Here is a 27,006-nt window from a genome sequence, read left to right on the forward strand (position 1 = left end):
CAAAAAAACATAAAAAATGGCGTGGCTCCCCATCAAAATCAATGCCAGACTGAAGAACACGCCTCAACAATACCCAAACAACCATTAGTCAACTAAAATGGGCGCTCCCTTATCCTGCAAGAGGTACATTTCCCCACTTTACCCTGGCCTGAAGTCTGGGGGTGAGATGGTGGTCCTGGCAGTTATGTCAAAATCTTTCAAACACCTAAAGACTTGTGACGGAATAATGCCTTCATACAGGAAAATGAGCGCTGGTCCATGGAAAGACCGGTGCTCTGGGGATTTGTGCTGTTTCTGGGTCCCTCGGTGTCCGAGGCAGACCCTGAACAGCAAATCAGGGGGTCCCAGCTCTGTGATCATTGTGATAGCCAATCGCAGTGATCACAGTGCTGTTACAGCCACTAATCCGCCTTGCAGCTCACTGTGTTGTGGAGCTGCAAGCCGGATCAGTGTGTTACAAAGTGACACCCAAGACGGATGATGGAAAAGAGGCCGGTTACCTGTTCTGCCATGAAGGTTGGAACAGACAACAGTGTGGGGCATATGCCAGTGGTGCTCTTCCCTGGTGCCAGTGCTTTTGCTGGGAAAACCACATCCTCGGCTCTGGCTTGCAGTTGGGTGGGAGGATGACCAGTCTCCCAGACTGCTGATCTGCCGCAGTGAAGGGTGGAAGTCTTCCTTCTCTCCCAGGATCCCAAACTGCCATTAGGGAGCGAGGACAACTTGCTCCTCTCCCTGAGTCTGGAACTGCCGCTGGGCAGATAGGCCTCCTGCTCTCCCTGGATCCCAAACTGCTGCTGCTGGGGGGGGACGTTACAGCTTCCTCCTCTCTTTGGATCCCAAACTGCCACTGGGGAGGGAGGATGACCACCTCCTCTCCCAGACTGATGATCTGTTGTTGTGGAGGGAGGACGGCTTCCTCCTCTCCCTGGATTCCAAACTGCCACTGGGGAGAGAAGCCGGCTACCTCTTCTTCCTGGAACTCCATCTGTCAGTGGCAAGATAGCAGGTTGCCTGGGGTCCCTATGCCAGGGTGTTGGGGATCTGGGCCGACTGCCCAGCATCCCTGTACTCCAGGTGTGGAGACCATGGTCCCATCCACACCTCCCAGGCCAACATCTTCAGGTGTCAAGTCCATTAGATCAGAGTCAGAATTAAGTAAAAGGACCACTTTCACACAGTGCCAGATTATCCACCTTAAAGTGACATTAAACCCTCAGATTTTTTAACATAAACCAATACTGTAATGTGTGCCTTACTGTAATCCACGGTTGTTTCCCTTGTCTTTGCTGCTCTTCCTTTTAAATCCTCATGTCTTCTCATGCTCTGCAGAACTTCCCTTTTCAGCTCAGGGCCTCTTCCTGTAGTGCTGGCTCAGATTACAAGCCTATACAAACCTATACACAGACACCGTGTATCCATTCCTGAGACAAGGCAGTCTGCTGCAAAACAGAAGTTCTGCAGAGCATGAGAACAGATACAGATTTAAAAGCAAAGAGAAGGTAAACAACCATGGATTACGTAAGGCACACATTACACTATTGTTTTATGTTAAAAAATCTGAGGGTTTAATGTCACTTTAAGGTACCATTCTTGGTAGACCAGCCATGTGTAGTCGGGCACTAGGGCCAGTGCTTCTAATGGCTGCAATATCTCCCATCGCTTGGCTCGAATGTCCAAGAACCAATAACCTTCAGGACTTCCAAAGTAATTTCTCTCCTCAAATGCCTCCCACAATAAGCCGGGACCGCTGAAGTCCTCACCTTCCGGGAAATGGTGCATTTCCGTCCTCGACTGTCACCGATCTGCAAACCAATATAATGCTCGATACAGATCCTTGAGCTCAACCTCTCTTTTCACTAGACATTTCCGTTCGGCTATCTCTTCATCTGTGGGCTGTCCTTCCAGTAAGTGGAGCCGCCAATTTACCTTGCCCGTGGAGCGCTGTTCTGGGGTGGGCAGAACTCTGCCTCGGCAGCTGTACCAATTCTGAAGAGTATCTTCCACATTTCTAGCCGAATCAGGGCTCTCCATTCCAGCACGTCCTGGGCAGAACCAGGTTCGTTCAACTGGGTCAGCACTTTCTGCATTCTCCATCGAAACTCCTCTTCCATGGCTGCAGGCAACTGTGGTGCTTCTCCTCTGTCCACAGGAAACTTGGTCTTGGTGGTGATTTGAACTGCCCGTATGGAGGAAGCAGATCCCACCGCTTGCCACCAATTGTGACAGACCGCCTGGTACCCTGACTGGGTACCTCTATCAGAATTCAGCTTCCACCACTCTGGAACCAGATGATAGGGAATACAGCAAAAACTACACCTAATTATCAGGCACAACTAGCATATTAGGGTAGAACCAAGAACTGCCTTTATTGAAAACCAGCACAGTATTTATACAGTTCTGGTGGTCTAATCACATAATGCAATCAGGCATTAACACAACGCTAGCAGCAGTCCCCTGCTCAGTGGCTTAATCATAGAATAGGGAGATAAAAGCCACATATGATAGGATTATCTACTGAGTGTCTATCGTATACCCTGTTTCCCCGAAAATAAGACCTAGCCCGAAAATAAGACCTAGCCCGAAAATAAGACCTAGCCCGAAAATAAGACCTAGTACTATTTTTGGGAATTGCTAAAATACAAGACCTACCCCGAAAATAAGACCTAGTTGTGACTAGACATGTGCGATTCGGTTCGTTTTGAACTAATTATCGGAAATTCGGAGATTTGGATGCATCCGAATTACAGCTAAGACGAATGCAAACTAATCCGAAATTCCCGATTTCCCGAAATTCGTTATTGGACGAATTTCGTTGCAGCAAAACGACATTAGGAAAAAAAATGACAACATTTTCCCTCTACAACATTTCCATGGTTAAAGTACAGAGGCAGTAGTGTAGTGGTTAGAGGACAGGTTTGCCATTGTCAAGGCATTTTTTTTTCTTTGCTTTTGAATTGGCATTCTCCTAACATTCCTACCAGACCTAAAGGGTCTGGTATGAATTGGGGGGAAACATCAGGCTTTTTTTTTTTCATCGCGCGAGCGGGAAATGGCCGTTTTTTAAAAAAAGGCAGCGATGCCTGTTACCATACATCGCTTGTATGGTGTGCCGATCGGTCTCCCCCTCCACTGCCCCCCCCCCCGCCGTTGTCCCGCTGATCCCGGGCTCCACTGTGCCCGCTGAGAGCCCGGGATCAGCATGTCGCCTGTGTCACAGGGGATCAGAGGGAGCTCGGTACACGAGCTCCCTCCGGTCCCCTCTCCTCTGCAAGAATGCGAAAGTGTTGTGTAATACATAACTTCCACATTCTTGTGTCACTCTCCAGCTTCAGAAGCTGGAAAGACGCTGATGGAGCAGATCTCTGCTTCATCAGCTTCTTTTGGGGGGTCCTAGGTGCCATTAGGGGTCTTGGAGAGACCCCTGATGTCTCCATAAAGAGGACCTGTCACATATTTTGCTATCACATAGGGGAGTCTAATTAGCCCCCGTATGTGATAGCAATAAAGTTTAGTGGGGGGAAAAAAAGGAAAAAAAATGTAAGCCCCAACCCCCCCCCAAAAAAAATTTAGGTTACACATAAAAAAAGAATAAAAAATAAAAATAAAGTCCCTACCCATACATACACGCATGCAAACATGCGTCGGGGGGGCATACGTGCAAAAAAGACGATTGCACCCATTACGACGCACATGTTACATATCGCCGCGAACGTTGGAGTGAGAGCAATAAATCTAGGGCCATCAATCACTGATAACACTAAACTGATGAGCGGTAAAAGCTTTTAAAGCGTACTATTCATATCAAATGCTTCTATGGTTAAAGTACAGAGGCAATAGTGTAGTGGTTAGAGGACAGGTTTGCCATTGATAAGGTCACAGGTTCTAATCCAGGGCAGGTTAAGGAATAACGTTTTTTTGTTTTCTTTCTTTGCTTTTGAATTCGTCCAATAACGAATTTCGTCCGAAACTAATTTAATTTCGGACCCGAAAAACGAAACTAAACTAAATGAATTTTTTTTTGTTTCAAGACGAAACTAAACAAATTTTTTTTGTTGTTTCAAAACTAAACGAAACTAAACAAATTTTTTGCTGGTGCACATGTCTAGTTGTGACCATTACCAGGGACGGTGGTGGCATAAGGCGGAACTTGGAAGAGCCACGGGAGAAGCAGGAGAGAATCACGGGTGCCAACGAAGCCAGCAATAGAGGAAACGAGTGTAACGTTATCGGCGTCTTGCGTTCCACCCTGGAGCGCAGCGCCTATACATCTATGACGACGGTCGCGGCTTGCGCTCCAGAGTGGAACGCAACGGCCCCAAGAACGGCACTAGACTCCGCCCCTTTCTGAGTCAGAGCCGTTATATACCCGGAAGGAGCAAAGCAGCGGCGTTCCACTAATGGAGTGTGCGCCATGCTAGCTCCCCCACGACGAAGGTCACAATCTACTGGGACTTACAAGATCAGGAAAGGAGAGATCCTTCCACAGGAACAGGCTATCACCTCTGGCTTAACTGGCTCAATCCTCTACAAAAAACCGCAAGTACCATAGTCAGCAAGGCTGACCAAAATAGACTTTGCTCACGCTTCCACTGGCAACTGGTAAACTAGGTATGATACCTAGCACTCTCAGTAACGGAGTTATAATCATTGATACTGTTTGAATACCTGCCATATCATTGCTGCTGATTGAATACTTACCATATCATTGATGTTGATTGAATACTTGCCACATCATTGATGCTGATCTAATACCCGCCATATCATTGACGCTGATTGAATACTTACCACTGTTTAGGGACTCAGACACTACGAGGTCTGGTAACCACCCGTAGTTAAAGCGAACCAATAGCAACTCTTAAGTGTAAAATCACGGTGTATGATGTTAGTAACTCCAAACTCTCCGTATTAAGATTGAGAGAGACGCCTGGAGTTTAGACTGAATAGCTGTTAACAGCATCACCCTACTCCTAGTCTCTTGTACCTCCTCTTGTACAGGTTAATGTTACACACCTCTGCCGTTGAGATCCTAACAGCGCAACTAGGAGCGTTACAACGAGGTGGCATCAGAGGGAACAGAGCCGCACAAGCCGATGCCTCCTCTATAGCGCCGGCTCCTGTCACAGGCGGAGTGATACCAAATGTACTCCGCCTGTGAGGAATCGATAGTGAAATTGCGCTTCGCTCATTCTGGCCAGCAATTGGTTAGCAAATTGCTCTTGGAAAGGTACGGCACCCCTGATTGCCCTGATCACCATATTTTTGTACATGAATAAGTGTGGATAGTTGTACATTAAAAAAAAAATAAGACCTACCCCGAAAATAAGACAGTTTGTTTTTTTGAGCCAACAAAATATAAGACAGTGTCTTATTTTCGGGGAAACACGGTATTAATTTATTCAGTTACATCTAGTGTCAAGTTAATCCCATTGTTAATTCAATCAGACAAATGGACAAATAGACTTGACTAACGGACTAGCAAGTTTAATGGAAGTCCAGAGTCTGGTCCATGACAGGATACTGGAGTATAGGAAAACACAGTCTCAGCTTCCCATGTATCCCCCACATAATTAGGAAATAGGTCTCTGGAGTCCTCTTCATCCATGGAGCGTAAATAAAGGATCCCACACAGCCCAAAGCACCATGGCAAGCCCTTCTCCTAATCAATAGAACCCCCTCCACAGCCAAGGTCCATAGTCAGTGGGAAGGAGGCATCCCTGCAGTCCCCTCCAAATAGCAGAGTAACGGAGGCTTCCGTCACAATGATCAGCTTCTTCCTCTCAGTCCATTGTGCTCCACTTGCAGACCAAGTCCTAGCTGTTGTGCTTACCAAGACTGGAGGAGTATGGTAGCCGGTGTGAAACAGTCGGGCTGAGCAAGTCCTGACCATTTCAGGGTGCAGTGTCAGTGTTTTAGAGAAACAGCAAGATGGTAGGCTCTTTTTCTTATGGTGGGAGAGTTGTTTGGCTACAAAGGGGTAGGAGTGATAAAGATAAAGGTAGAAGGATATGGAAGCTCTGCAGGGTGACGAACAGATGTGGTTGTTGGGGTCCTGGGGGAGGTAGCTGATGTGGTTGGAGAGGGCAGCACTTTTTGGGGGAAATACTGCACATAGTCCCAATTGGCCACCAAAATGTCTCACTGCTGTGCTCTTGGTTACAGTATTTGGAGGAGGGGGAAGGGAGCAGCGGATATCTTTTTTTTTTATCGCAGTGCTGATAACAAGAACTGTGCATCCTTATGTCTGATGGACCATGTATATGGTCAATACAAAGAAAACTTTTAAAGAATGTATATTGCTATTTGTTGTCCACCTAGTTTAAGAATTGTTTATTTTAAGCCCACATACTAATATGATTGCTCATTTGCAGCCCACATATTGTCATGAATGTGACATACACACTTTTACCTTATGTGCAGAGATTTTCCAACTCACTGGACAACAATCTAAGCACCAGCAGACTGAGGGTAGCCATCACTAGGACAGGTCAACTGAGTTAACCCTTAACACACACACACAAGCAGTAGCTGCCTCTGTGAGTTTTAATTGAAACACTATTCACAGCAGGTGAATCTGGGAAAATGGAATTACCACCTCAATTCTGGCCCCCTTCCCCTTCCCTATATACTTACTTTTTTGCAAACCATTCTTCCCCTCCGCCGTTATGGGTGTACCATCCTACCCCATACTACCGTGTGGCACAGCCCTGCGCTCTGGATTTTGATTTTCACTCCTGACCAAGAAGCAAGAAGTTCTTCTTATTGGTCAGTGCAGTCACCAATGAGTGCTCGCCATTCAGGAGTGAAATTCAAAATCCATAGTGCAGGACAGTGTACACGGCAGTACAGGGTACAGGTAGTACACCCATACTGGCAGAGGGAAAAGAAAGTTCACCAAAAGGTAAGTATAGCAGAGCGGGGGCCAGATTAGAAGAGGTAATTCGATTTTCCCAGATTCACCTGGGAAAGTGGACTTACCCTTTAAAAAATGTCTATCACTTGCTGTCTTGCCCAGGCAGGAACATAACAGAGTTTACATTATGGTAGCCTCTTCAGAGAAGCAACATTTCTAAATTTTTAGCTAGTGCATTTCAGAGATTGAGCCCAATGATTTTTAAATATCGTTTAATGAAAAATGCAACAAATATTTACAAGAAGGGTATTTGAAAACATAACAGTAAAATAAAAAGGTATAAAAGGTATTGTCCACCTGGACTTTGGTATAGTGCAGGGTTCAGAGCACTTGAAGTCCAATCTGATGTTGCAAGAGTCACAGGCCCTCATAAAATGACTCTTAGTAATTCCTAATAGTTCAGTGTGTAAAATGAGAGCTCCCACTGCTTGTGCAGAAACCTTTTCTTGTCCCCTGGGCAGAGTGATCTAGAGTTTCCCCACCCAATCATAACATTTGAGGGGTGTGCTGTAGGGGGGGTTGGAGTGTTTTATAACACCGAAAACACCCTTATGTCATTTGTCCTGGGTAAGTCTATATTTCCACAGGACAAGGCTTCACAGTCAGTAAACTAGACCAAACATCATGTATGTGATGTGTATTTTACTTAGGGTGTCTAATGTGTCTTGCCTTCTGGTTATTGTGAGTTGTAATTGGTATCAAAACTGAGTTGTATCCTCTTCTACATTAATGGAGCCACGTTTTTGGAAGGTTACTTCATTAGAGTAAAAATGATGGAATATGTATTAAATTTGGCTCTGGGGAGTTCAGCTATAGGCCAATACCCCAGCATCACAGCTGTATATTCCTAAACTGCACACCAGACCAATTACAATATGACTATTTACGACAGGGCCTCATCATAAATATTTTGAAAGGACCTAAGCTAATTAAGGCTTTATGATACCTCTGCATTCCTTCTAATTGGACTCATACATTTTGTTAAATGTTCCAACTTCCATGGTTTCACAGACAGATTTTAATTTGACCATCTTGTTACCGACTCTTGAATTTTGGGGAAATGAGGAAGGCATTATGTTCCGTACCACAACCCCATTTTCCTCGCACTGTTTGTGGGGGAGTTTCAGACCTCACGATCATTGCAATAAATGCCAGAGTATTGTCAGTCAGTGTTTGCTCATTTGTTTAGAAGATCACATTCCTATGGAAAAATTTTCTCGGTCAGGGCATTATATCTGAAATAATTTCAAATTAGCCAATAAGGAATCAGTATACAAGCTAGCTTTAAAATGGTTAACCTGAAACAAAAATTTTTAACCAGAAACATTTGTAGATGTAAAGAATATTTATCACTATCCTTTAGAGCAGTGGTTCTCAACTCATGGGTCGCGACCCAAAAGTGGGTCGCGACACCTTCTGCAGTGGGTTGCTGCGTCCTTCCTGGAGAGGCGGAATAATATCGAGAGGAGAATGAGCTGGTCCCTCCTCTTAGGGGCGGAGCTAAGAGGGACATCTCTTAGCTCCGCCCCCTGGTCGCCAAGACGAGGAAGAGGGCCATGGGCCTGAAGGAGAGGGAAGGTAAGTTTGGAGTGGGAGGGGGTGCTGGGAAGAGAGAGAGAGAGAGAGAGAGTGTGTGTGTGTGTGTGTTTTGCTGGGACTTGTAGTCCTGCATAGCTGGTGGTAATCTGCATTGCTATATGATGATTATACAGCAAAGCAGAATAGCACCATCTATGTAGGACTACAAGTCCCAGCAATGCATTATAGGGTGGGGTTTGGATGCTGGTGGTATTCTGCATACCTTACTTTTATTATAATGTATTGCTGGGACTTGTAGTCCCGCATAGCTGGTGGTATTGTGCATTGCTGTATGAAGATTATGTAGCAATGCAGAATAGCTCCATCTATGTAGGACTACAAGTCCCAGCAATGCATTATATTTTTTAGTAGGGATACACCAGTGTTAATAGTTAGTGTTGCCTTCCCAGAGACCATGGAAGCTGAGAGAAGTAGGCAGGCTGGCAGGGAGAGGTTTGCAGTTTTGTTAATAATGTGTGGTGAACAGATAAAAACAGATCATAATGTCCATGCTGCTAGCTCTTCCCCTGTCAGTGCAGAAGCTGGGAAAGGGGGGGGGGCATTAGCAGGGGCTCTGCTCTGCTGCTCATTTTCCGCCCAGATCACTTGTAGCAGCCTGCTTGTGTGGCGTACCATCACCACCACCCCCCCGCACCTCCACCCTACCATCTGCCTGTGCCTGCAAATAAACACGTGCACATGGGGCATGCGTGTGTACTTAAAGGACGATTGTGCCATACAGGTTAGGTATCACTGCGAATGTGAAACTATTTTTGGGTCGCGACTTAATGACCAAGGACAAATGTGGGTCCTGAGGTTACACAGGTTGAGAACCACTGCTTTAGAGAACCTTGGTCAATGAAATGGCTAAGTGATCCCTAATCTGATTTAAAGCCCTCTGCTGCCACCTTATGGTAAATAGTAAAAGGAAACTTGGTAGAAAAAAACTATTAAACACTGTTTAAAGCAGGGGCCTCAGAGTACCTGCCCACGGGCCAATTCCAGCTGGTGAACTGGTACCATGCGGCCCACAGCCAGCTGACAAGTCAGGTATGCAGTCTGTGAGAGCAGTCTGTTAGGGGAGCAGCTACATGGTCTGCATCTTTGTCATATGAAGACCAAAAAGTTGCTCTTGGCGAATGTGTGTGCGTGTAAATGTGTGAATCTGTTGGTCTTTTATGTTTAAAATTAGGGATGCACCGATACCAATACTAGTATAGGTATCTGTGCCGATACTGAGATACTCGTACTCGCCTAAATGCTCCAGATACCAGAACGTACAGTATCAGGAGGCCCGGCGGCAAGTCCTTACATGCCACCCGGCTTCCTGATTGGTCAGGAAGAACACAGAAACATTAACACACATACCAACATCACTCACAGAAATCCTGACAACACACACACAAACCATCACAAAAAATATACTGACATTGCATACAATGAAACCATAACAAACACATATACTGGCATTATAACATTATAAACACACTGAGACATTAATATTGGTACCATATATAGTTACATTTTATTTTGAAGTATAACATTTTATAACATTTGGCAAGCGGCCCAAATGGGAGAAGCAATATTAGCAATATCTTTTCTTTTGAGCTGTTCCTACATGAAACATATCAGTAAAGGAGGAGTGAAAGGAGCTTACTGATGATCTTTTTAAAAGGAACACAAACGTGTCTGACCTTAACTTCAACCTTAAGGTCCATTTCCAAACGTAATAAAAAAATTCAAATTAAGGGTGAAGAGAACACTGGTTGAATGTGATTGAAATATGGTGGCGAGAGAACTGTGAGAAGTACTATAAAGGAACTTTTTTCACTGTGGAGAGCAAAATGGGAGGTTTCCTTCACTCCTCTTTCAAAGAGGGGCGTCATGCATTTCCATGGTGCGGGACGGACTGACCGACATTACCATAGCAACATATAATGCGCACAAAGCGTGATATTACAGATCCTTAAACAGAAAGCATTCCAGTTTTAGGTGTATTTTGGCAACGTAACACATGCTATGAATTTTGCAGTTGACGTTTCAGATTGGGTAAGATTTCATTTTATGCACTTTATTCCATAAACCAGGGGTGAGCAATTAATTTTCTCAAGGGGCCACCGGGACTGTGGTGGAGGGCCGAAACAATAGGTTGAACTTAATTCTTCTCAATTAACGCACGATACAGCGCAACTGACCTACTGTGCAGTACATTGTGGCAGATTTGTTGTATTCCATTCATTTGACAGACACCCCAAATGCACCTCCCAGCTGCAATGTGATGGACTGTGCCACAATACCATGTATTGCAGTGCGGTTGAAAAAAAGTAGTGCATGCAGCGCAATGCACCTTCCACACTGTAATGCAGGTAGGTTTTATGTGCAGCACCATGCGTTAAACACACAGAACCATGCTATTAACGCACGGCATAGTTGTGAGTGGGCCCTGAATGAAGCCTTATTGTCTCCTCATAGTATGCCTGCTTATTTTTTTTTCTTGACAGGCCACAGGTGGGTGGAGATGCAGGAGAGTACGGAAACCCAGCATTACGGACATCCTCCTGTAATGCTGGGGGTGGGAAAACATTTGTCACTGGTTGTTAGGACCACCCAGTGATCCTAGAAATCCATGACTGCAGAGGAGGACCCCTGACATCATTGTTTGCTAGGACACCAGCAGTCCTAGCAACCAATGACTGAAGAGGAACGTGGTCTGGACACGGACCGATCACCGACCTGTGCTGGGCTATGGCTTTCAGTGGGTGCACCAGCCCTGGAGGCCGGTGCATCGACTGTCCGCCAGCCATAACAAAGCGCAGGTCAGCGATCGGTCCGGACCTCGGGTCAGACAGGGAAATGCCGTAAAATGCCCAGGTCTGCCGCAATTGGTGGTGGGGTCTGCTTCTTTGTATATAAAGCGCTACATTTGTGATTTTTTTATATGTTATTGATAAACAAATACTGTTGGAATGTAGGGGTGGGCTTCTGTTTGTTGTTATGCAAGATTGTTGTTCCACAGGCGAACCCAAAACAGCACAGCCTGCCTAATACCTATACCTTGTTGTTTTTGCAGGATAGTGTTTATTAGGAGCCTTAAGCTGAAAACTGGCTTCATTTTTGCTTTTGTCAGTAATTGTGCTAACAGGTGCCTTCTTCAAAAGCATGAGGCTACACAAAAACAAACTCTAGGTGGCTATATGCCCAACTGACTCCCGACAGGCAGATGTTAAACAAACTGAATTAAAGGAGAACTATGGGGTCAGGGCTTTTCCCATAGTTCTCCTTAGGGTAACGGGAGGACACAAACTAGCATCCTCCCGTCACCCTAAGCTCAGTAAACCGCGAGCTGTAGCTCGCGGTATACTGAGACGCCGCAGCTGAAGCGGATCCCGACAATTATGTCTGGATCCGCCCAGCTGCGTGACTGACAGCTGGCTCTGCCTATCTAGAGGCAGAGCCAGCTGTACCCGCCCTCTCCCCCGTCCGTTCCGCCAGTCAGCGCTGGCAGATCGGAGCGGGGAGGGGGGAATCCAGCCCCTCCCCTGTCACGGCAGAGAGCCGTGACAGGATCGAGAGGATCGAGAGGATCGAGAGGTGAGCAAACGCCGGTATGTGTTCGCTCACTTCCCGATCTACTGAGTCGGCTAGAACTATGAGGTGAGTGAAAAGCACTCACCTCATAGTTCTCCTTTAAGAAATAAAGCAAACTATTTAGTATTTGCTCCTGAAGTACTGTATTTTCAAAATTATATTGCCTTAAAAAGTTTATCATCAAGATTTTTAGTTAGTTATGAATAGACAAAAATATATCTTCAAGTATATAAATGTAATACTGTTAAAGGCAAACTAGGTGGTTTGGAAAGCTTGGTCTCATGCTCTTCAGCATATGTGGTGTTTGAATGTGTATTCAGAGTTCAATTCTCTGCATAAAGAAATAGTTGTGCACCTGGTGTGGACATGCCACAAGTCACACAAAAGGCAGTATAAAAGATCCCCTCAGTTTCCTTTTCTCAGCTAATATACACTGCAAGAGTTAGCATGGTTGTGAGAAAGAACACAGGGGAGTACAACGGATTCTTGGTGTAAAGTATTTGTGTATGGAAAGTGTTAACATTCAAATTGAAAGGTGAGGAAACAGAGAAAAATATTCTGCTTAAGACTGTAGGTAACTGGATAAAATGCATATTAAAATGCAGGTACTTTGTCAGTGCCTGAACTGTATTTAAACATAGACAGCTATGTTCCATTAAAACACACACACATGAAAAAGTGTAGAACAAATTGCATATTTCATTGTATATTTCATATGTGAAAATGAAAACATTGTTCGAGATACAGACAATCAATAGTGGTACTGGTACCACAAACACCTTGTATAATTGTTCAGCATGCTGGACTCCAGCACCTTTGAAAAGCCTCTGCACAGGCTGGATTTTTCACAAAAGGTCCACAGAAAATGGCCACTGTTCCTGGACCTGATGGTCTGCACATATGCACTCATATACAACCACATGAGCCTATTCCTCTGTTCACAAGATTCTGCAGAAATCCCACAAGGAAGATTGGGCTTCCATTTTCGGCATTTGGTAGTGTCTCTCATTAACATCATAAATCTACCTCTATGCCCTGGACCATTGCCTGCTCACCAAGAACATTTCTCATGACTCATTGGAAGCAAGATGAGGACAAGGGGCATTGCCCTCTAGCATGTTGCTTTTAACTGAAGTAGAGGGCAAATCTGTATATATTTTTTATATTACTAGTAAAGTGTGGCTGTTTCCAGATCAGCTCATTTGGAATGGTGTTTTTTTATTTACGTGTGATTAATTATGCTGCTTATGTAAAGTTCTATAATAATTCTGGGCAACTTTGGAAAAACACCAATCATTTTAACGACTTGAAAACTGGGTGTTTACACCCCCTTCCAGGCCATTTTTCAGTATTCAGCTCTGCAGTACTTTGACTGACATTTATTCTGTCATGCAACGCTGTACTGAAATACATTTTATACCATTTTTGGGTGGCACATAGAGCTTTCTTTTGGTGGTATTTAATCACCATTGCGGTTTTTATTTTTTACTACATAATGAAAAAAGTACCAAACATTTTGGAAAAAAAACTGTTCTCCCTACATTATGTTATAAAACATTTATTACTACCCAAATTTTTGGTAAAATATAAAAGACGGGTCACGTCGGGTAAATAGACACCAAACACAGGTCAAGCTTTAAAATTGCGTGTGCCTGCGAAATTGCAAAAAACTACCATACCCAAAATTTGCCATAGGCGATGCTTTAAAAGCTGTTTCCGCTCTTCAGTTTAGTGTTATCAGTAATTGATGGCCCTAGACTTATTGCTCGCACTTGGACGTTCGTGGCCATATGTAACATGTGCGGCGCAATGGGTGCAATTGTCGTTTTTGCACGTAGGCGCACTCATGTTTGCATGTGTATTTGGGGGCGGGGGACTTACACAAAATTAAATTAAATTAAAAAGTCACATTTTTTAAACCTTTTTTTTTTCACTTAACTGTACTGCTTTTACATAGGGGGGTAACAAGCCCCCTGTGTGATAACCAATTTACAGCGACAAGTCCTCTTTATAGAGACATCAGGGGTCTTTAAGGCTCTTAATGTCACCTAGGAACCCCCAGAGAAACTGATGAAGCAGAGACCTACAGGTCTCCTTTTGATCTCCGGTCACAGAGCTGCTGTGCCAGTCCCGGGCCCGCATCGGGTACAGCGGAGCTCGAGATTGCTAGAACTCGACATCTACAATCGCTGGAATGCCTGTATGTAAACAGTCATCGCTGGCTGTTTACATTTCAAGCAGATTACACGCGTTTCAAGCAGATTAGCGGCGTGCATGAGCGTTGAAAACGCCCACCCACATCCAAGAAGCCTCTGTCTGGCTGTTTAATTACAACGGGCTGACAGCAGGTGGTTAATTACAGGCCTGGGAGATATGAAACAGTGTGATTCTAACGGCACCAGTGACACTACTTGCTGGTATCATATCATTTAAATGTGTATACATTTTTTTTTATTTTTACAGTATTGCTTTACTTTATTATAGCAACAGCAACACCCCTTTCTGATAAATTATTATAAAATTTTTTTGTAGTTTTGGATGCAACACCTGATTTTTTTAACCAGCAGTAATAGGCATGAATTGACTGGTGAGAGTAAAAAGTGCACCAAAACACTTCTGGGGAGCTGGGTTTGTTTTCATCACATCACCGGCTCCTGATTCAGGAAGCGTGCAACGTCTTTCAAAGAGGTGACTGGAAAGCTGAGCCATGATGATGTAGGAACTTGTAGCATGATCCCTCTGGTGTTCACACTGCATGGTAAAAAAAAAACAGGCAGTGGAGGCACAGTACCAAGATGCTGAGGAGGCCTTCCTTCTGTCTCAGGACCAGCAGAATCCTTTGCCTACCACCCTCATCCTTGTGAGGCAGAGGCAGCAGGAATATGGGAAGGAGGAGGAGTGGTGTGTCAATGGTAAAGAAAAGGAGTAGGATTGTAGTACTGATGGTGAGTAGGAAGAGATTTTGGGCCCCTCCAGGGGACATTTCCCCTCTCCACATACAAAAGGAAAATGGGGTCTACTGCCACCATCCAAGTGGGAACACATAGTGCCCCACTCTGGGGTAGTGTGGCCTTGGTTTTCTACCTGTGCTGAAACTAGCAAAGCTGCCCTTTGTGTGTGACACATCATCGCACAATTCTGCGGAACAGAGGTTGCTCCAAAGCATCCCCTATTTCCTCCCCTACCCCTTTGCCATAGCTGTTATTATATATATTTAATCTGGTGGCTTTTTTTTCCACTGCAGTGGAGGCATAGCTGCAAGGGGAAAACCAAAGGTCACCTGCCGGCTGGCAGTACTCCCATGAGGTAGCGTTGGTTATGCCACTTCCAGTTGGTTCATAACACAGGCAAACCTCCTCATTGTGTGCTGCCCTTTTTTAAATGTAAAAGAAAATGTTCTTACTTCTCTGAAACAAGAAAGAATGGGCTGAAACATAACCTTTGATAGGGCTGAGAGACAAATATTGACTTGAGTCAGACCAAATAAGCAGCTTTAGTAGGCCTTGAGAGAGGGGGATCGTGGAGGTTTTAAGAAAGAAATCACAATTATAGTATATTATTTTAAAGAAAAGGGGCATACATATTGTGTTTGACTCCATTGTTTAAGCATTTTCTCTAGGACACATTTTGAACAGCACTCACACCAGCCAGCTTTTAAAAATAAATAAATAAATTCAACAGTACAGTGTATTTAAAAAGAAATCATACTTTTTTTTCCGATTCTTTCATTTTCTTAACATATCTGAAAGAAACAAAAAAATAAAACAAGGGGAGTATAGTAGTCATGCAGCTGATGTTGATGGCATATATACAAACTGATGGCAAACATAAAAAGGTATAGCTCCTTGGAATAACAGAACAAGATTTCACCAGAAATCTGCAGGAGTGTGCAAAACAATGTGTCTGTGGCATTTTTAGCAATGACCACCAGAATCTAACTGTCCCTGTTGGGCTCGGTCAGGGGTCCTACAGCCGGTGCCATTCTGCATTAGAATGTTAGATCCTCTGTACAGAAGTTAATATAACTGGCTCAGTGTTCTCTGTACAGCACTGCAGTATATGTCAGAGCCATATAAAAGTATAATAATAGTGTGAGTCTGTGGGGGAGTGTAAGCTCCTCTGGTGCAGAGACCACCGGGGGGGTTGGGGGGCCAGTGAGATCCGCTCCCACCCCCCCTTGAGTGGGATAAAAATATTGCACCAGGGCCCTTTGTTCCTTAGGTCCGCCACTGATTAGCATCATCACCTAACTTTCCCTGCAGTCTATGAGCTTTCCCTAACCACACCATGCCGCCTCTAACATACATTAAACAAAGCCTGCTGCAAACCCTCACTTTTATAGGGAGACGAATGCCACATAAGAAAATCTCCACAATTGGCCCTTATAAGCCACCTAACCACAGTTCAGTGGCCCATGATTGCTAATTGGCTGCTGAGGTGGCAAATGATCACAATAGCTTGCCATTTTCTCAAACTTCGAATGATTGCAAACTCATGGTCAAATCAAACCTGAAGCAAATACCTAGAGAGACAGTGCTGTCCTTTGTCAGAGTAGCCTACCTCTCATTCACTGATCCATACCTACTTGCTAGAGGCCCAGTCTGCAGGAGCAGCCATCAGAGGACAGACTGTATCCAAGAAGACAACGTGTGGATATCAGTATGCAGCCTCTGGCTGAGCTTTATTTAAATAGACCATCCCGCCCTTTCACTGTCAGTTGTGTATGGTCCTTTTGTGAAGACATACTTACCCTTTTAGATTACAAATACCATCATTTGCCGGTTGAGCAATCCACCATTTCAAGTTAAGGGCTCCACCACTGGCAGACTTTGTGGCAGATTTACTTACTGGTCAGTGGTTAACTAACTTCTATTAAAGTGTCATTAGGCCCCTTAGTCCAGTGCCTCCCTTGATTATTACTTGCAGTGTCATTATCCCCTAGAGTGTTTTAGGCAGGGCCTCTAACAGGTGGAAAGATAACCAACATCAGTTTTGCTCACTTCATTGTATTATTGTGTTATTGAACTACTGCATGTATTATTGCAAACCTGTTCAACCAACAACTTTTCTCTTATTGCTGTTTTTACAAAGTCCAATATTGCCATTGCTGTGTCAGTGTATTGTTGGGTTGCAACGGGAGTCATTACTTGAAACTTTCAAATCCAGCAGCTCCTGCAGGGCTAGTGCTACATAAACAACATACAACCACATAATCAATGAAAAAAAAACTAATTTTGTTCCCAAGACCCAATTTTTTCCCTAATGGGCACTGCCATCTTGTCCTTTGTACAGCTTAGAAAAGGTGAAATTAAGGTATTCAGTCAGAGCCTGCATGTAAAAAACACCTCAGTCCTGTGACAGTCATGTGTCACTGCTCTCTGCACATGTCAGTGGGAGTGGTTAGTAAAGTAGATGAGGGCTTAGTTATTCATTATTCGACAAAAAGTCTGAATTTGCTTGTTAGTAGTAGGGATGCACTGATACCGGTCTTTCGGTATCGTGTACGAGTGCAGATATTTTTTCCCGGTACTCACCGATACCGAATACCGATACCGTAAGTCCAATTAAGGAAGCCAGGCAGCGTGTAAAGGCTCGCCACCCGGCTTCCCGATTAGCAGGAAAGCCGTCTCCATGCTTCTCATCACTAGGTGACGAGAAAGCATGGAGCCGGCTTGCTGGCCAATCAGGAAGCTAGGCGCCATGTAATCATGAGGTAATGAGGGAGCATGAAGCCAGCTTCCTGTCAATCAGAAAGTCGGCCGCCGTGTCATTACACGGCGCACGGCTTCCTGATTGGCCAGCTTCCCGACCAACCAGGAAGCAGGGCAGCGAGTCATTACACGCTGCCCGGCTACCTGATTGGCAGGGAGGCCAGCTCCATGCTCCCTCATCACTTGGTGGTGAGGGAGCATGGAGCCGACTTCCCGGCCAATCAGGAAGCAGGGTGGCATGTAATGACTTGCCTCCCGGCTTCCTGATTGGCCAGAAAGCCGGCTCCATTGCTAATCATGAAGCCGGGCAGTGAGTCATTACATGCCGCCCGGCTTCTTTAATGGGACTTCCAGTATCAGTATTCGGTATTGGCGAGTACCAAAAAAAATATTGCTACTTGTACTTGATAGCGTAAAACCGTTATTGGTGCTTCCCTATATTAAACGTTTGGTTTTGGCTTTACATACACTTTAAACTAAGTATTATATATAATATTTTTACCAAAACCAGTACAAATCTCTAATGGGAGTTGGAATTTATATTTCTGCCAGAGTATAGACAGCCTTACACTAATACAGTAGGACAACTGATGCACTACTTCTGTGATAACTACGTTCGGTAGTTTAAAAATCTTGAAAAAAGCTTTAAACATTTTACCAATTTTTTAAACCTATGATCTTTACATAATGATTTTCGGATATCCACTAGTCTACTCAAAATTGCTGAACTTATAGGTAGCCAATCCATCAAAGAATGAATATAAGCTAAAATAATAAATATAATAATATTTGTGAGATTATTAGACCATTTAATGGGAAACAGTAAAAATTAGAATAAGTTGAACAAAGTACAAATGCTTTCCCTCTGAAAACATTTTACAAATCCAAGAATGGAATTCTTATTGTGTGGGTGTTATGTTTGTACAGAGAGACCTGAAAGAGGTGAGACACACATAAACAAAGTATGCAAGGCTCAGTTTGAAAAAGGAGGTGTCATCGGTGGAGGAGGAGGTGGAAACTAATTTCAGAGAGGAGAGAACTGAACCTTTGATTCACAAGAGAAAAGAGTTTATAATGTGAAAAAGATTCCCTACAACTAACAAGAGTCACCACCATGAAGAGACTTGCGGTCATTTGAAACTCGAATTACAAGTGACAAATAGTTCAGGATTTCAAGACAACTTACTACCTTGCCTGATGCAAATGACAGCGATATAAACCTTATGAGCCAAGATATTCATTATTCAAGAGAAGGGGAAATAGGAAGAGTGGACGTCCAGCTACAATTTGCGACAGATAAGTGTTCAAAACTTGAATAACATTAAATCTACAGTGTCTGTAGAAGTCTACTTAGAGTAATGCCTCCTCTCATCTTCATCCCTTTCCTTTTACTGCTCATGTCACGTGGAGCACAGCTTGATGGCCCTAGAGGTTCCTGGCGTCGCAGATTTCGATGGGAAAGTAATGGACGAGTTTTTAGCCTACAGAGCTCAGGTTCTGACCACAGAGCTGGTACTTTCCACATTTCTGAAATACATGACCCTGTTAAACCTAGGAAACCTGCAGGATCTCAAACTGCTGATTTAATCAGTAATAGTAGACCAAGTCAAGTTAAAGAACAACTTCACCTCAGTCCAGCTCCCACCCAAAGGAGTGATACTGCTTTGAGAATTTACACAAGCAACAAAGAACATAGGTTTTCTACCCACAGCACCAAGGGAATTCAGCAAGAGACATCCCAGAGAAATGATATTACACAAGTGCACCCTACAATATTTAAAGGTGAAACACAGGCTTCAGCTCACTTCTTCACGCACACAGAAACAGCCAGCACACAGAGAAATGAAGGTATGCACAGATTATATATGCAGAGCAGTGCGATGCAAACAAGTGAAGCTACTCCACAGTCAGCATCTCAAAGAAATTATATAACTCCTCCACAGCCGAACAAAGTGACCCAGAGAATCCCTACAGTGGTCAGTGATGTTCTACTGAGGAATAATATACCACTTCATAGTGCTATAACTCAGAAAAATGATGCTACACAGCAGAAGCTTGTCACCCAGAGGAATGACATTACACATCGGACTCCTGTCACTCCAAGGATTAACATGACACAGTTGAGTCCTGTCACCATAAAGAATGATGTATCGAAGAGGACTGATATCACTCAAAATACTAATGCGATACAGAAAGCCATCTCCACGCAGAGACAAATGAATACTGTGAGCACTAATGACATTTCCAGGGAGACACCAACAAATGCCAATCCAATAGGGTCCCCTCCTGTGGTGCAGAGAATGGCTGGAGATGACCCACGAAACTCATACAGACCACGAAATGTTTTGACATCCAATTTAGCTCCTGCAGGCAGAAGACATGGAGCACGGCCCTACCAATATGGTAAGTTTATTTAGGGTTTATTGGGTCAATTTACTAAGTTGTAACTTTTTTAACATATGATAATTTTCTTACCAAAAGGTACATACACAATCAAAATGTCCCATACAAATTAATTGCATAGGAGTGTAATTGCTGTTTTATGCTTGCAATAGGCATATAAACTTGGCAAGAATTTATTTCCCATAAATAAACAACTTTCTCATAATAAATTAAGTTACCTTTTAAGCAAATGGCTCTCTGTTTTGTTCTTCTCAACAAACACCTGATAGATCCTCATAATGAACCCCAGTCACCAGCTAATTATATTTTAAGTGGTAAAAACCCTTCAAAAGGATTTTTGAAAACTATCTTTGACACACACAATACCTTAATAAAACCTTTAGAGAATTTAAAACAGATTGATCTCAATTCACAAATGTATTAACACGCGGGTAAAGTCCTGTGTCAACAGGCTTTGTGCATGTGTTGATTGCATCAGATTGAGATGCTTCTGAGACAGGTGCATTTTACCTGCAGTTGCATTCCTTCTGACCCATATTTGACCTGTTCCAAGGGGGTTTTGCACCTCCATACACTTGTATGGAAATGCAAAACACGTTTATATCAAATATAAGCCAATAGACACAGGTCCAAAAGGATCCCTTGGTTAAAAGAAAGATCTTCATTCTAGTGTGATAGCTTTGTGAGGTCAGCCTAATGTTTGACCAAAAAAATTAGCAAGTAATGTATTTTTTTGTGAGCGATTATATTACATTTCTCAGTTAAGGGGGTGGTTTCTAAGAGTCATGTCACACTAGTGATCATGTCAATGTCAACTTGCCAGTGACAGGATTGCTTTGCAGAAAATATTTACCTGGTTTCACATGCTGCTTCCTCACTGGGAGGATGAGTAATCCGTCAATGGCGAATGTCATTTTGGAGGGTTTTTTTTTTATCAGCAATGGAGATATGTCTCACTCATTCGGACACCAAAGGAGCAGACCTAGGGAAGTATTTACTCTCATACGGTCTTGCTCTGCATAGCAATCCTGTTTTGTCACCAGGGGCAGATTCACTAGTGTGACATGGCACTTATACATAATAATCGGGTCACAAAGTCAATTTGTTTCGGGATTTAGACTAAATTCATTAGCGGTAGTCTGTACGAATTTTCGTGTACGTTTCGAGTGTGTTTAGTTGCAGCAAAGTAATATTAAACATTTGTTTTTTTTTAAATGTCACTTTGCTAAAATAAAAATTCGTCCACAAACTAAATTTCGTACAGACTACCGCTAACGAATTTCGTCCGCAATCTGGTTTTCGCAAATTCGGATTCGTTTTCATTTGTCATTTCTGTTATTCGGAAATTCGGATACAACGTAAATTCTTCCGAAAAACTAATTTTTCTGAAACGAATCGCATGTCTACCATTTGTGCAGCTGGTAGGAAGCCTGCGGAAGCTAGGAATAAGGTAAGTATTTTCCATGGGTTCAGCTTTAATGTTATTTTTCATTAACAAAGTAATGTTCAATTTGCTGAACATAGTATAAATGTATAAATTCAAACTCAGAGATGCAGTAAAAGAAATACATTAACGCATTGACATGCATTGTGTTAAGTCAACACATTCATTCAGAATAAATGGCACTGCTGCACACTAGTGTGATTCAATATCAATGTATTGTGATTTACATTACACAATACTGTAAATCCAACCTAAAGGGATTTCAGTGAAATCTTCCCACTGGAATTAATAGAATACGATTCAGCATTGTTCCTAAACTATTTTTCCTAAATTGTAATATTACAATTGTAATATTCCACACCTTATGTAAAAAGTATGTTCTCAACCATTTTTCTACATTCTAGTATAGTTCCTAGTACCAGTTCTTATTCTGTTTTATAAGAGAGTTAAAACCTAACCCAAACCAATTTTATTTTGAATTTTAAATGGAGTGGGAAAGAGTTAATATATGAGAGTTAAAGCCTAAACCAAACCAATTTTATTTTAAATAGAGTGGGGAAGAGTTAATATATTTGTGTCATTCTGCCTGCGACCCCTCTGGGGAAATTTCCCCTCACTACCTGTTCCTGTTATGCCTGTGCATAAAACGGGATGTGGCTTCACAGCTGTAGGAAGACAGACAGCAATAAACACCATTGTCAGAAGTTCTAACCCTTCCTTCTCCCTAATAGGAATACAGACGGCAATAAAAAGCTGTATTAAATAGATAGATTGCATCACATACAACCTGGTGATTGTCACAGGTTGATAGACATTCAATACGTGTATATGTATAAGCTTGTTAATTCAGAATCTGAAGTATTATGACCAAAAAGGTTGCAAACAAAGGGATAGATAGTCAAATTCCTACATTTGGATGCATTCGAATGTCTTAATGGGAAAAATAAGTAATTCAAACATATCCAAATTTCTGATAACGAAAATTCAGATGCATCCAAATTTTGTCTGTTAGAATTGGGGGGAAAAAACCTCATACCAGACCTTTTAGGTCTGGTAGGAATTTTAGGGGGGACCCCATGCAAGGCAAGAGTATCACGGGCCTGGTACTGAGGATTTTGGTGGGCCTTTTTTTAGAAATGGCAACGTTCATAGAGCCCCTCTTCTGTGATTTGTAGTCTCTCTACAGCTTGCAGTCAGTGGTGGAGCGCCAGGTCCCGGTTGCAGCTGCAACCCTGGTAGATCTGCCATTGACTTGAAGCTGTAAAGAGACTAGAAATCCTAGCAATACATTATACAGCAATGCAGAATACCACCAACTATAGAGGACTACAAATCCCAGCAATACATTACACAGAAATTCAGACTATCACCAGCTATAGAGGACTACAAATTCCAGCAATAGATTATACAGCAATGTAGAATATTACCACTAACTATAAAGGACTACAAATCCCAGTAACGCATTACAGAGCAATGCAGAATACCACCAGCTATAGAGGACTACAAATCACAGCAATACATTGTAAAGCACTGCAGAATAATGCATCAGCTATAGAGGACTACAAATCCCAGCAATACATTGTAAAGCACTGCAGAATAATACCATCAGCTATAGGGGACTACAAATCCCAGCAATAATTTATACAGCAATGCAAAATTATATGAAGCTACTCTGTGTTGCTCCGGGTTCGTGGCCTGATGTCTCCAGGGTCTCAGGAGAGCTGTGCAGGGTTTAGGGGGGGCGGCTGTGCAGACTCTCAGGAGGCTGTTCAGGTTCTTAGGTGGCCAGTGTGGCTCTATGAGGACCACTGGGGGCTCAAGCGGTCAGTGCGGGCTCTCAGGTGGTCAGTGCAGGCTCTCAGGTGGTCAGTATGGGCTCCAGGTGGTCAGTGCGGGCTCAGGCGGTCAGTACAAGTTCTCAGGTGGTCAGTGTGGGATCCAGGTGGTCAGTGAGGGCCCCAGGTGGTCAGTGAGGGCCCCAGGCGGTCAGTGTGGGCTCCAAAAGGTCAGTGAGGGATCCAGGCAGTCAGTGAGGGATCCAGGTGGTCAGTATGGACTCAAGGTGGCAGTGCGGGGTCTCAGGTGGTCAGTGTGGGCTCCAGGGGGGTCAGTGCGGGCACCCGGCGGTCAGTCTGGGCTCCAGGGGGGTCAGTGCAGGCTCCAGAAGGTCAGTGTGGGCTCCAGGCGGTCAGTGCGGTCTCCAGGATGTCAGTGCTGGCTCTCAGGTGGTCAGTGCATGCTCCGGGGGGGGGGTCAGTGCGGGCTCCAGGGGGATCAGAGCGGGCTCCAGGGGGGAACAGTGCGGGCTCAAGGAGGGGGATCAGTGCAGGCTCCCGGAGGTCAGAGAGACTGGCGACTGCAGCCGCAGCAGATGTGACTCTCTGCTCAGGCATACCAGAGGCCCCTCTGATATGCCTGAGGGCTGGTTCACACCACAAAGACTTTGTTCCAGAGTGTTCAGCCTGTGGAATGCAAGACGGCTGGCTCCCTGCGTTTAGGGACAGGAGGGCGTGGCAGTGCATTGAAGTTAATGGCACCGAAGTCACGCCCCCCACCCGCTGTGCGATCGATGGCACATTAGTGCCTGCATTCCTGTCCAGTGCGATCTGCAAAAATAGTGCATGCAGCATTTTTGCAGATTGCACTGGACCAGAACCCAGGCACTTATGTGATCACACCGCAGGCAGGGGGCGTGGCTGCTCTGCCATTATCTTTAATGCACCGCCATGCCCCCTCTGAACGCAGGGATCCGGCCGGCTGGTGTTCCAGTGCTTCCAAGGGGCCGTACACTCTGGAAGGCAATCTTTGACCTGTGAACTGGTTCTGAATAGAGGGCCGCGGCTGCATGGTCGACTCGGCCCGGCCACGACCCAGGTCTGGTCGGGCCGGCCGCAACTGGGGTTGTGATAGCCACAACTTGCATCAAGTTCTGACAGCCGTGACTCGCGTCGGGGCCTGACGGCCGCGACTCGCATCGGATCAGCCCGACCGTGAGTCTGGTCAGCTCGGCCCAGCTGGGCCTATTTGCAGGGGCGGAGCTCCACCTGCCCCTATGTTAATCCAGCCCTGAGCCCATGCCAAAAAAAAAGTGTGGAGTCCCCACCAAAATCCCTTATCAGGCCCTTGATCCGAGCAGCAGCCTGGCAGAGGAGGAAAGGGGGAGGGAGTCTTGCGGCCCCTACCCTACTGCACCTTACCTTGCCACTTGCTCCTGAAGACAAGGACCTCACCTCCACAACCCTGGCCCTGGGGTTGTGGGAATATGTGGGCAGAGGGGGCTTCTCTGAATCTGGATGCCCCCTTAGTTGTTACCCTTACTCATTCACCAAATAATCATTACGATCAAGTACATAAACACACCACACAGTTTTGGCGAGTCCTTTATTATTAAAATTTAAAAAAGTCCCACAATGTAAATCCATCATCAATTACATTGTCCAGCAATGTAGATCCTCATCAATCACGAGGCCTGCCGCTCACTGACCTGACATTGACGTCAAGGACTTGCTCCGCCCCTTTTATTTACATTCAGAAGCACAGCTGTCATTAGTAGTGATTGGCTCAGGCGTGTTTGCAGCTCCACGTGCCGAGCCCGCCAGGAAGCTGACAGCAGCTCAGCTCCAATCACAGGCACTGAGACATTTCCAGATCTCTGCAGCTGCGGACCGGGATAATGTCCCAGTGCCTTTGATTGGCGCTGTCAGCTTCCTGGCGGGCTCGGCACGTGCAGCTGCGAACACGCCCGAGCCCATCACTAGTCATTATCAGCGGGTGTTTGGTTAGTGTGGACGAGGCGGTTGGTGACAGGGATTTTTATTTTTCTTATTGGGTCATCGAGCAGCGGGCCTTGTGATTGATGAGGATCCCCATTGCTGGACAATGTGCATGCACATGTCTAATAATCATGACATAAGATCCCACGTATTCCAAAGGACTCATATAGTAATAACTCAATACCATGTACTCACGCTGAATGGTTCACTCGTTAATGAATATTTACAGTAGTGGTGATCTGCATAGAAATGATACTATATTGTATGAACAGGTTGTCCTACAAGTGCTCTAGTGAACCACATATATACAGTAAGTCAACTACTTACAAACCTTCAAGTTGCAAACTTTCAAAGATGCGAACGTGCATTTTCATGTCCGTTAAGTGTTCATGTGTCTTGCGTACATTGTCACATACGTCCGCTACAAGTGGCTGTGCTTTTGTGTACTTTATTGTATAGTACTGTACAGAGTACAGTAGTAAAGTATCTAGCCCAGTAAGTTCGGAAGCAAGCATAAAAGCAGCGGTGATGCAACTTGTACTGCTACTGCTAAAAAGCGCCAAGCGATAATGATGCAAACAAAAGTAAAACTAATTGAGAGACTGGAGCGAGGCGAGAAGATGATAGACGTCGCTCGTTTTTATAAAAGTATATTATAAAAGTATTCTAAACCTATCACAGTACAGTACATTACAGCGAATTGTGCTAGTTGGGTACCTAGGCTAAACTTTTTGGACTTTCCAACAAATTGGACTTATGAACGCTCTCTCGGAACGGATCTCGTTCTTAAGTAGGGGACTCACTGTATCTTTCTTATGTTATTATTTACAAAGGCATTTGACTCCACCTACAAAATTCTAGTTATATATTTTGTACTGGATTCCCTTTGGCATTTGCATCTTTTGGCTGCAGTGTATAAATTATCATTGGTGTATATGGGTCCTACCACAGCTGCATATAAAAAAGGCAGCATGGCTAAAAGAAAGTGGTATGAACTATATTTAGTGATATCAGCATTAACTGTGTGTTCTTTGCTCTTTCATTTTCTTTGGACGCTACTGCTCAGTTATTTTCCATATTAAAAATAATGAATTTTGATAGTGTAAAATATTGTGGCTGACAGTTCTTATTAACAGTTCCAGTTGTTATACTGTATATCCATTCTAATACACTTAAGTAAGTACAAATTGATTTTAGATGCAACTTTGGCTGCAGCTGTCACTGAATTTTCAGATACAGATACAAGCATACCTGGGAACTTTCCAAAGTCAGTGTTCCTGAGATTGGGGCGTGGTGAGAGGTGGGGCAAGGGGGGTGGCTAATCACCACATTCACACTGTGTTAAAGTGGAAGCAGTGGTTTCACAGCAATGCATGTAGTACATGATTGCCAAATGGAGAGCTAACGGCGATATAGCTTAATACTAGCAAGCCTGCAGATAAATAAATTATATAATGATGAATACATTTCACATCAGAGCTGCCCCTTCACATCTTAAGCCCCTTCCCTTCAAATCAGAGCCCCCTCATTATAATGACATCATTATGACATCAACTATGTTGCCCGGGGAAGCATGCTCCCTTCCTAAAATACCTC

At 44.1% G+C, this 27,006-nt stretch overlaps 1 protein-coding gene across 1 annotated transcript in view; it reads left to right on the forward strand.

Moving 5' to 3' along the window:
* The first annotated feature begins 19,148 nt into the window (after positions 1–19,148).
* LOC108791659 (protein-lysine 6-oxidase-like) overlaps positions 19,149–27,006 on the forward strand; it is a 31,175-nt gene continuing 23,317 nt past the window's right edge. Inside the window, exon 1 of the mRNA XM_018562200.1 lies at positions 19,149–19,302. Coding sequence (XP_018417702.1) covers positions 19,149–19,302 — 154 coding nt within the window. The remainder of the gene's footprint in view (positions 19,303–27,006) is intronic.

Source organism: Nanorana parkeri, unplaced genomic scaffold, assembly GCF_000935625.1.
Source record: "Nanorana parkeri isolate BGI_ZX_2015 unplaced genomic scaffold, ASM93562v1 scaffold565, whole genome shotgun sequence".
NCBI lineage: Eukaryota > Metazoa > Chordata > Amphibia > Anura > Dicroglossidae > Nanorana > Nanorana parkeri.